This window comes from Equus asinus, chromosome 12 (assembly GCF_041296235.1).
Source record: "Equus asinus isolate D_3611 breed Donkey chromosome 12, EquAss-T2T_v2, whole genome shotgun sequence".
NCBI lineage: Eukaryota > Metazoa > Chordata > Mammalia > Perissodactyla > Equidae > Equus > Equus asinus.
Window position 1 is genome coordinate 36,024,236 of NC_091801.1, and position 12,577 is coordinate 36,036,812.

At 36.7% G+C, this 12,577-nt stretch overlaps 1 protein-coding gene across 22 annotated transcripts in view; it reads right to left on the reverse strand.

Moving 5' to 3' along the window:
* The window catches only part of SPIDR (scaffold protein involved in DNA repair), a 470,799-nt gene that overhangs the window by 318,412 nt on the left and 139,810 nt on the right, over positions 1–12,577 (reverse strand). For all 22 annotated transcript variants that reach the window (XR_011493246.1, XR_011493245.1, XR_011493244.1 and 19 more), the window contains one exon: positions 4,590–4,840. Coding sequence is in view for 18 of the 22 variants with exons in the window: in XM_070481312.1 (XP_070337413.1) it covers positions 4,590–4,840 (251 nt within the window). In the remaining 4 variants the exon portion in view is untranslated. The remainder of the gene's footprint in view (positions 1–4,589; positions 4,841–12,577) is intronic.

Sequence of the window (12,577 nt, forward strand, 5' to 3'; positions counted from 1 at the left end):
CACAAACCCAGCAGCATCCATCACAGTTGCTCGCCTTTTCTCCTCCTTATAGATGCTTCTTCACTTGCCTTCCAGGACACCATGTTCCCCTTGAATTGATTCCTCCCTCAACAGCCTCTTGCTCTGGGCCCCAAGCATGTAGAACGCCAAAGGCTCAGCCTTAGATAGATTCTCCTTTCAGTCTGCATTGATTTCCTACGAACTGACCCAGCTCATGCTTTAAAAACCATCTGGACACTGCAGGCTACAAAATCACATCTAGCACCAGCCCTATCAGGTGAAGTCCAGACTCATACTCCTACTCAGATACATAGTGTCTAACTGAACACTGTCAAAAACCTCATGATTTCTTTAATCATTGTCTTGTAGTTTTCACTGTAGAACTCTTTCACCTCCTTGGTTAAATTTATTCTGAAGTATTTTATTATTTTTGATGCTACTGGATATGGGATCATCATTTTTATTTCTTTTCCAGATAATTCACTGCTAGTGTACATATGGATCTGATAACTGATTTTAGTATGTTAACTTTGTATCCTGTACCTTACTTCATTTGTTGATTAGGTCTAACAGTGTTTTTTGGAGTCTTTAGGATTTTCTCTATACAAAATTGTGATGAAAGAGATTGAAGCAAGCACAAATAAATAGAAAGATAGTTTGTGTTCATGGACTGCAAGAAACATCAATATTAATGTTAAAATGTCCACACTACCCAAAGTAATCTACAAATTCAATGCAATTGGTATCAAGATTTCAATAGCATTCTTCACAGAAATAGAAAAAAAAATCCTAAAATTTGTATGGAATCACAAAAGACCCTGAATAGCCAAAGCAATCCTGAGAAAGAAAAACAAAGTGGGAGGCACCACACATCCTTATTTCAGGCTATACTGTAAAGCTACAGTAATCAAAACAGTATGGTTCTGGCATAAAAACAGACATATAGACCAATATAGAGAGCTGAGAAATCAACCCCCACATATAAGCTCAATTAATATTTGACAAGGGAGTCAAGAATATCCAATGGAGAAACGACAGTGTCTCCAATAAATGGTGATGGAAAAATTGGAAAGTCATACATAAAAGAACGTAATTAAGACTTCTATCTTACGAAAGTCACAAAAATGGATTCAAACTGAAATCTAAGACCTGAAACCATAAAACTCCCTGAAGAAAACAGGAAAAAATTTCTTGACATGGGTCTTGGCAATGATTTTTTGGCTACGACACCTAAAGCACAAGTAACAAAATAAAAAATAAGTGGAGCTACATCAAACTCTTCTGCAAAGCAAAGAAAATCAACAATGAAATAAAAAGGGAAACTCTTGAATGGGAAAAAATATTTGCAAATCATATGTCAGATAAGAGGTTACTATCCAAAATACATAAAGAACTCACACAACTCAGTAGCAAAAAAACAAATAATCCAATTAAAAAATGGGCAAAGGAACTGAATAGATATTTTTCTAAAGAAGATAATTCAAATGGCCAACAGGTACAAGAAAAGATGCTTAATATCACTAATCATCTGGGAAATGCAAATCAAAACCATAATGAGATATCACCTCAAGTCTGTTAGAATGATTATCATCGAAAAGGCAAGAGAGAACAAATACTTGGAAAGATGTGGAGAAAAGGAAACTCTTGTGCACTACTGGTGGAATTATAAATTGGTACAGCCACTATGGAAAACAGTACGGAGTTTCCTCAAAAAATATAAAAAATTAAAAATGGTCCAGCAATTCCACCGCTGGGTATTTATCCAAAGGAAACAAAATAACTACGTCAAAGAGATATCTGCAACCCCAAGTTCACAGCAGCATTATTCACAATAGCCAAGACATGGAAACTTCAGTGTCCATCAACAGATGAATGGATAAAGAAGATGTGGTATATATATATATAGAACGGAATACTGTTCAGCCATAAAAAAGAAGGAAATCTTGCCATATGTGACAACTGGATAGTCCTTGAGGGCATTACGCTAAGTGAAATAAGTGAGACAGAGAAAGACAAATATGTATAATATCATGTACATATGGAATCTAAAAAACAAACAAAAAAACTCCCCAAAAAGCCAAACTCATAGATAAAGAGATCAGATTTGTAGTTAAAAGAGGTGGGTGTGGGGCAGTGTGGGAACTGGATGAAGATGGTCAAAAGGTACAAAATTCCAGTTATAAGATAAATAAATACTGAGGCCATAATGTACAACGTGATGACTATTGTTAACATTGCTGTACGGTATACACGAAACTTGGTAAGAGAGATCTTAAAAATTCTTATCACAAGAAAAAAAACTATTTTTCTTTTTTTTGTATCTATATGAGGTGACGATGTTAAGTAAACTTATGGTGGTAATTATTTTGCAATATATATGTCAAGTCATTATGCTGTATACCTTAAACTTAGACAATGCTGCATGTCAATTATATTTTTATAAAACTGAAAGAAAAAAAGAACACAATATATATAAAAGGAGATTATTACTATTAAGGATGCAGAACAACTTTCTACTTTTAAAAAGCATTGGGGGGGGCTTGATACAGTATCACTGACTGACATAACTGAACACACAAAATATAAACTTTCACACCTCCCCCCTAAATACATCATACACACATAAACAAATTCAGTGCCAAACAGCAAAGTTGCTGGAAAAAACTACAATTTCTGTTTGAAAGTATAGAACCAACACAATAATAAAAACTCAGACACCAGTATATAAACTGTGCAAAGAACTTGTACAGTTAATTCACCATAGAGAAAATAAAAGGCTAACAACTCCAGCTCCCCCCTGCAAAAAGCCTCATGATTTTTCCACCAAGGAAAACAAAACAAAACCATCAGATCCCTGCATCATTCTCCTGCTTCATCTCAGGAAATGCCAGTTCCATACTTCCAATGCTCAATAAGCCACCTTCTCAGAGGCTTTCCTGATCCCTGTTTAAAATTGAAATGCCCTCTCCCATCTCTGGGCCATCCTCTATCCCATTTTTTTCTGCTTTTCTTCCATAAAGTTTATCTCCTTTTGATATTATTTCTATTTTACTTGGCTCCTTGTCAGCCTTCCCCCCAACACAGGCAGGGCTTTACTCAAGCCTTTATTCACTGCTGTGTCTTCAGGACATCAAACACTCCTCAGCACATAGCAGGCCCTCAGAGGGGACATGACCTTCTGTAATTGCATGGCATCAACTTCAACAACAAGGACAATTGAATCTCTTTAAATTGGCTTCCTTTCCTGTCCTCTCCAGAGACTATTACAGACTACCACCATTCTCTTTTGAGGCTACAACTTCTTCACTCTGGGCATAAGGCCTTCTGTCTTATTTTATATAAATATATGGGGAAAAGGCATGAATTGCCTCACCATGCCATGTCCATCCCACTAGACTCCGTTATATCCTTATACTCTTCCCTCCACTCCTGCGCTCAAGACAGGCCTCTCCTCCCAACCCTCCCTCCCCCACTTTCCTGGAGATGACAAAGCAATTATCCCTAACCACCCTGTCTCCACCAAGTCCTTCCATTATTCTCTAAATCTGTCTCATCTTTTCTCTGAAATATCTTTAGATACTAGATCCCTTTCAAGCCACTAGCAGCTAAGCTCTCCACCCCACTTCCTGCCTCGAATCCCAGCTCCCAGCACACGAGTCATAGCACTGTCCCCACTTCTCTTGTTGTGGGTACTCCTTGAGCTATGGTCCCCTAGCTTCCTCCTCTATTAGTCCACTAAGGCTCCCATTGAGTTTTCCTTCATGTGTATCTTACTTGTTCTCTCTTGACACAGACATACAATAAACAGATCCAAAACCTATGCTCTTCATTGCCACTTTTACTCTTTCTACTGCAATTCCTTCTTCCTTGAAATTCTCTACTAAATTTGCTTTTGTGGCAGTGCTTCCCACAAGTTCTCCTTCTCACTTTCACAGGTTTTTTTTTCATTGCTTTGTTCTCATTTAAAACACAAAGAAACCATGTATTACACAGAGTTGGGACAAATCCCCCTACATGGCACACCCCAGACCCCTTCACAAGTCTTGCTGGGCCCTCCACAGCCTGGACCTTGCAGTTGTTCACACACCCACCAGCCAGTTTCTTGTCCTTGAGTCTTTGCTCTCTCATACATCTTTGAATTTGCAAGTGTTTCCCTGGCCAATCTCTGTAATCATACTCATAAAAGCAATCTAATGGTCTATATTTATCTCTATTTCCCTCTTTAGACTATAAGTTACTCGGAAACAGGAACAGTTACTTGTATTAATTGTCTAAGACAGCACCCGGAACATGATGCTCAATAAAATCTGATAAAACCAATCTCCAGTAAGGAAAGCAGTAAGCTAGTTATGACTGAAACAGTGAAGGCTCAGCTTGGATGAACAATTCCATAAATCATCTCCATAACTTAAGACTTTCATAATTGCTTACTGGAATTACAACTCTATTCTGTTAATTTCCTTCCCAAATAAACAAGTACATATTTTTAAATTAACATTTTAGGTATTTGGTGTTTTAAAGAAAGAGAAAAGTGAAAAACTGAAAAAAAAACCCAAAAAACAAAAGTATTTGAAAAGGCATAATTTAACCTTAAAAGCTTTTTCTTCTTTGCTGACTTTTCTGGAGTCCTAGGGAACTTTGCCTGTTTCTGGGGTGTATACAAAATGGTCTCTGTAGATTTCACCCTTGGGTTTTTCAGTCTCTCCATAACCTGTCTTCCATCTGATCCAAAATCCATGTGGTATTCACGAGAGGATTCTGAATCAATGACCAAGACATTCTCTAAGTCATCTTCTTTTTCACTATCTGACGAATACTCCAAAATATCTGTAGAACTTGCCTGAAAAATATTAAAAGAAATGTAATTAAATTTCAAATCCACATTTATTCCAGTCCATATTTAGATATGTCTATTATTCTATTCCCTTATATTCATTGAATTAACTTTGTAAATATAATATCTGTAGCTTAAACTTTATTTCGACACAAAATCCAAAGTAATCAAGCCATATACCCAAAGACATGAAGAGATTAAACCAATTGTAAGCCAGACATTATTTCACAGAATTCACCAAATGCAGTACAAATATTTCAATCTTCCTTCAGGAAACTAAAAGAAATGTGCCACGCTTATAGGCAGTCTTGAAAACTGAGTAACACCAGCCTGAATGGCTGATGATAGTCATTACAAATCTAACACCTATTGGGAAAAAAAAAGTATTTTTTTAATTTTGAAATTTAATCTGAGGTAAAAAATATTCACTATTTGTTATAAACCAAATATAAAGAAACTTGCCTCTTCAAATGTAAACCACTTAATTTACCAAAGGAGTCTTTAAGGGTAAAGATGAAAATTTGACTTTTCCAACACAATTTTAACATAATATTTTCCAGAGACTAGTTTGAAATTGCTAATATCAACAGGAACTATTTTTTCCTAAAATGTTCTTTCTCCTACTCAAATTTTTGAACTACCAAAATAAGATTTTTTTGAAAATTGGATTAGAAAAGGACCAGGAATTCATACCACATAGCCAATCCTGGAGAGAAGAACGAAAACTCTCCTCTGATGTTTTCTCTCCTCCTGGAGATGCACTCAAACTATAAGTATGGCAGGTGTTGCATTTCCCCATTACTTGGTTTTGCAGGTCAGTCCCATGTTGTTCTAATATTATAATAGTCTTCAAAATTCTAATTTTCCAGTATATTAGTAGCCTCTTCTAATTTAATACTTATATTAAATTTTACATTTACTAAATGTAAATTGTATATTTAGTTGAATGGATCTTCTGTACCCAATTTATAAATTTTATATACTACATAAAATATAATATAACTATAGTATAGTTATTGGGTCCTTCATGAGAAACGCCATCTGTTTTGATGGATCAACACGGACTATGTCCCTGGCACTGAGCTGGCAATCGGCTAAAGAGAGTGAAGAGAATACAAGTGTACAAAGGTTATCGTTTGTGGGTACAGGTGGTACATGTGCCCTGGTGTGTGTGTGTGTGTGTGTGGAGGGTAGCACTAGAGTTTTCATCACTTGTTAATTTACACATTTATTTTTTATATTAATTATATTTATATTATTTTTTATAATATATATTATATAATTTACACAGAAAGATTTATCACATTTGGCCTTTTCTGAGGACTTTATAGTAAATGCTTTTTAAGAGCTTAAAAAGGGCATCACCCATCCCCACATTTCCTCTAAAAAACTGCTTGGGTAGTCACCTGTTACTAGGCCTATTTGAAATAAGAAAAAGTAAATGAAAAAAATTCTCAAACGAAGAGCTTAGTTCCACTATCCTTTTCACAATCTCAGTTGCATGCCTAAATTACTGCAGGCAGCTGCTAACCCATTAATAAGCACTGGGTTCACATGTTTTCCCCACAAAACAGATTTTGAATAAATATTAGCAATAGGCCACAAAAAGAACCACAGCAGTTTAGACTGAAAATTAAGGTCCTTGGCACTGAAAACTTTTACACATTATTTGATAACTCCAAATTTAATTTCATCTTTTTGTTAGGAAGTGTCTTTTCTTTTACCACCCTAAAGTTTTGGACTTCACCCTAGAGCAGGGTTTCTCAACTTCAGCACTGTTGCCATTTTGGGTAGGTAATGTGGTGGGGCCTGTCCTGTGCACTCTAGGGCTGTTGAGCAGTATCCCTGGCCTCTACCCACTAGATGACAATAGCATCACCCCACCAGTCATGACTATCAAAAATGTCTCCAGATATTGCCAAATGTTCCCTGGGGGACAAAGTTACCTCCAGTTGAGAACCACTGTCCTAGAAAAATGTCAACAAATAACCAACCACATGGGGCCTATGCTGGGGACTCACATGTAGAAGTGAAGGGGACACAGCTCTTTGTGGGGATGGGGACATCAGAACAAAATAGTTATAAAACGTGTAGAAGTATTGTAACTGAAGTATTGTTCAGGCTCCACAGTCAACATGTAAGAGGAACAAAGTCAAGTGAGGTACAGGGAGAAGGGAAGACAGAAAGAGCTGCCAGCTGAATCAAGATCTGCCAGCTAAAGCTGAATGCTAAGTGAAAGTTAATTAGGCAGAGAGAGGAGAAAGTACATTTCTAGGAAAAGGAACAGGAGGACCATGATTAAGAGGCCAGAGAGAATAGAGCACGTGTACGAAAATTTACAAACAGCAAAAGAGAAGGCTGTAGAAGGGCATCTGGCTTTATTCTGAGGCAGTGGGAGAGCCATTGGCAGTTTCAAAGGAGCTAACAAAACCAGATATTAATATGGAATGATCATCCTAACAACATTCTGAAAAACAGACTCTTACGTGGGAGAAGAAGGTACTCAAGCCTGCAGGTAGGGAAAGAAGCCAGATAGAAGGCTTTTCCATATCAAAGAAACACATAAAGAGGATGTGAGTGGTAGTGGGAACAGAGAAAGGTGGACTTCAAAGAAAATGAGGAAAGACATATAACGGAGGATCTTGAGGAAATAAATATAACAGAGAATCTAGAGAAGGAAAATTCCAAAGAAAGGAGAAAGTCACTTACCAGCCATGGTGATGGTGACCAAGTTTCAGTTTTCAGAAATAAAACCAAGTTTCAGGACTCTCAGATGTTAGAAATGAAAGTGAATGCAGAGTCAAAGAAGACCCGAGGCATCCAGTTTGGGTAACAAGTAAAGAGAAGTGCATTTATTTCTGGAAAATGGTAGTTGCTAATACTAAATTTGGTTTTGATATGTTAATGTTGTGATGCTTATGGAATAGCTGAGGTAAAACTGACCAATAGGCAGCGGCTCTATAGGTCTGGACTTTCATGAAAGTGATGTGGGATGGAGATACAACTTCAGAAATCCTAAGAACAGAAACAGTGCATGAAGGTAAGAGAGTCGGATAAGCCTGTCCGCAGAAATTATGTAAAAGTAAGAGGAGAAGGTCCAGGTTAGAACCTTGGGAATACCATCAACATTTCAAGCTTATTTTCAGGAGAGAAGAGACAGAAAAGCATTTTGGATTTGAGAAAAAAGAGACTGCACTGATAGAAGAAATCCATGGGACCTTGGAAATTGTGTGCTTTGAAGAATAAACGGTGCAAAACGGTACAGCAATTTTGGAAGACAGTTTGGCAGTTTCTTACAAAACTAAACATACTCCTACCATACAATCCAACAATCACACTCCCTGGTATTTACCTAAAGGAGGTGAAAACTTATGTCTACATAAACACCTGCACATGAATGTTTATAGCAGCTTTATTCATAATTGCCAAAACTTTGAAGCAACCATGTTGGTTTTCAGCAGCTGAATGGATAAATAAACTGTGGTTCATCCAGACAATGTAATACTACTCAGCACTAAAAAGAAGTGAGCTATCAAGCCATGAAAAGACACAGAGGGCCTTAAATGCATATTACTAAGTGAAAGAAGCCAATTCAAAAGGCTATATACTGAATGATTCCAACTATAGGACATTCTGGAAAAGTCAAAACAATGGAGACAATAAAAGGATCAGTGGTGACAGGGGTTGCAGGAAGGAAAGGATAAACAAGGGGAGCACAGAGGATTTTTAGGGCAGTGAAAATACTATGTATGATATTATAATGTTGGGTACATGTCATTATACATTTGTCCAAACCTATAAAATGTACAACACCAAGAGTGAACCCGAAGGTATACTATGGACTTTGGGTAATTATGATATGTAAAATGTAAGCTTAGCCTCAGTAAAAAATGTACCATTCTGGTGAGTGATGTTGATGATAGGGGAGGCTATGCACGTGTGGGGGCAGGGGTATATGGCAAATCTCTATAGCTTCCTCTCAGTTTTGTTCTTAACCTAAAACTGCTCTAAAAAAAGTCAAAATAAAAAAGGAATAAATGGAAGGTGAAGTGAAAATAGGATACCTGACAATTCTTTCAGGAAGCTTGGATATGCATATTTTATTTTCTTTCAAAGATAAACGGCATAAAAAGACATATTTGCTCAACTATGCACAACTGGTATGACAAAGTTGAAGTTAAAATCATGAAAACATAAGTATATTCCAAACTCTAGCATGTCCTCCAACCATAACCATGAAATTCAAGAGAATTTCCTCAGTGAAGAATTTAATAGCAGTAAGATTGGTAAAATTTAATGGAAACTTAGGTAGTACTTTGAAATTTCTTGGCATCAATCCATAACAATCAATTTTAGGCAGTTTTGGTTTAGGCAGTCACTTCTTTAATGAGAACTGGCTAATACAGAAGAATATATTGAATGCCTATTACCCGCATGCTATCTAAGCTTCTATACTTAACACAAAGAAATTCTTAAGTCTATCCTTGCTCTTGCATACTTTCAATTTCAAAACTGAAAAAGGTAAAAACTAAACTAAAAATAAAAGCAATTTATGGATAATTCCAGATGCATTGTGCATAGAGCAGATATAGGAATGCAAAAGAAAGATCACTTAGGGGAGCCATAGCCTAAAAGTCTTTAACCAGTAAAGGCAGTGTTTGACCCTGACCCCTCACTAGCAGGTCACCTTAGGCAATTTACTTAATTTCCCTATGCCTTCGTTTCCTCATCTTCAAACTAGAGACATAATAAGACCTAACACATTAAGCATTTAGTAAATGTTATCTATTATTCTTAGCCCCTATAGCAGTTAATGCGTGCATTTTGGTTTTAAATTTTATATTTTTAAATTTTGTATTTATTTCCTAGAAAGTTTTCTTCCCCTTATTTCTAAAAGGATCTCTACATAAAGTACAATGAGTAACATAACAAATAATGTCTTCAGCAGCCAATTAAAAAGACAAGCAATGCCTTTACCAGAACAACAAATCATGTAATCTGCACGAAGGCATTTCTAACAGAAAACAAAAGACATAAGAAACACTTTTAGGAAAAGATAACTAGAAGCATACTGTGTTTTAGAACTCTCCTCAAGCCCATAATCTCTGATGAATATGGAGGAAGTTTCCTCCTCATATGGACACAGAGAGGAACTACTGCTTGAGACATCAGCAGTTTTAGCCCAAGCCTGAGAGTAAGGAACTCATATTCTTTCAGAAAGGATGGTGTATGCATGTACACATATGTGCGTGAACATGACCGTGTATGTGTGCACGCACAGAGGTGCCTAGGACAGGGAGGAGGAGAAAGGGAAGAATCAAAGATAGCTCAGAGAAGCCTGCAGGTTCATAAGCTCAAATTTACATTTTATCCTAATATTGTAGAATCAGATTAATGAGAAAGAAGAGCTATGAGTTTTGGAAAGAGAAAGACTTGGTTTTGAATCACAGCTCAGGTATTTAATTATTTTGTGACTATGGTTACTTCACTGACTCTCCCATTCCTCAGTTTAATCATCCAAAAATGGAAAAATTTTTCTAGAAATATTCCAAGAATTAGAGCTATTTATTATGAAGTATTTCAAGCACATAGAAAAATACAAAAAAAAATGTACCCATCACCCTTTGTCAAATATTAACAATGCAAATTTTCCTTCACAGCTTTTTAAAAATGATGCAGTTGAAATCTCCTGTATCTCTCTTCCTGTTCCCATTTTCCTCCTTCCTACAGGTATCTCTCTCCTGAATTTGACACTTCATTAACAACCTGTTTTTATTCCTTCTTATCATACACCCACACACATACATACACACATATATACTGTATAGTATTATTTTGCAAGCTTTTAAACTTTATATAAAACTATACAATGGTGTCCTCTGAACACAGTTCTGAATGACCTTTTTTCATCAATATTATGTTTTTTATATTTACCCATGTTCATACATGCAGCTCTATTTCAGTGCTCCCCAATACAAGAAAAATATGTAATTTTAAATTTTTTAGTAGCCACATTAAGAAAATAAAAAGAAACAGGCAAAATTAATTGTAATCATATATTTTATTTAAGCAAATATTTCCAAATATTTCTTTCTGAACTCTCACCAAAATCACCTTTAGCGGTCCCTTCGTGGCAATCTCAGCATTTGCTACCATGTACCTCAAAACTCTTCCAGCCTCTATCCATTACTGAGTTCCAAAGCTGTTTCCACACTGCAAGGTATTTGTTACAGCAGTAACCTACTTCTTGGCACCAATTTGTATATCAGTCTGCTTGGGCTGCCACAACAAAAATAGCATAGACTGAGTGGCTTAAACAATAGATATTTATTTCTGTTGAGCCTGGGAAGTCCAAAATCAAGGTGCCAGTGAATTCAGTTCCTGGTGAGGGCTCTCTCTCTTCCTGGTTTGCAGATGGCCACTTTCTTTGCTGTATCCTCACAAAGAAGAAAGAGAGAGATCTCCTCCATGTCTCTTCTTATAAGGGCACTAACCCACCATGAGGGCCCCACCCTCATGACCTAATCACCTCCCAATGGCCCCAGCTCCAGATATTATGACATTAAGAATTAGAACTTTGACATATGAATATGAGTGGGGGGGCACTACTGAGTCCACAGGAGCATACTTACACTTTTTAATTTTTATCTGACAGGTATGAAATGGTATTTCACTCTTGTTTAAATTTACATTTCCATGATTATTCATAAGGTTGAACATCCTTGCACTTGTTTATTGGTTCTTCATATTTTTTTCCCAGTGAACTACAAGTTCATATACTTTACTCACGTTTCTAGTAGGAGAGACAACTACTTTTTAATCCCTTGCATCTATATATTGCACAGAGAGGTGATTAGAAAACTGTTATTACAATTTAAAAGTGAAAAAGGAAGAACCAGTACATAAAATTGAAAGCTGGTCCAGTACCTTAACAAAATTTTCTCAACCAAAGATTTTTTAACCATTATTATTCTTGGTAGGTTGGCCAGTGCTATACAGTGACTCAATGTACTTGGGCAAAATTTTTGTTCCTTGAAAATTTTTATTCTTTACCAAATCATCTAAGAAATGGATAACTTTGGGGCCGGCCCTGTGGCCAAGTGGTTAAGTTTGTGTGCTCTGCTGCGGGAGCCCAGGTTTTCGCCAGTTCGGATCCTGGGTGCGGACATGGCACCGCTCATCAGACCACATTGAGGCGGCGTCCCACATGCCACAACTAGAAGGACCTGCAACTAGGATATACAACTATGTACCGGGGGGATTTGGGGAGATGAAGCAGGGAAAAAAAAAGAAAAAAAAGATTGGCAACAATTGTTAGCTCAGGTGTCAATCTTCAAAAAAAAAAAAAAGACATGGATAAGTTTATTTAAATGCTGGATTTCAAGTACCAAAATAAAGACTTTTTTTTCTTTAAAACGCTTATATCTTTCAATATTTCCTCCTGCTTCTTTTGGAAAGCCAACCAACTGGTGCCCTCTTAAAACTTTCATATAAGATTACAGTCATGTGTCAATGACGGGGATACATTCTGAGAAATGCATTGTTAGGTGATTTCATTGTTGTGCAAACATCGTAGAGCACACTTACACAAACCTAGACGGTATAGCCTACTACACACCTAGGCTATATGGTAATAATCTTATGGGACCACTGTCATATATGTAGTCCATTGTTGACCAAAACATTGTTAAGCGGTTCATAACTGTACTTCCTTCATGTATACAGCCTAGTTACAGAAATAAG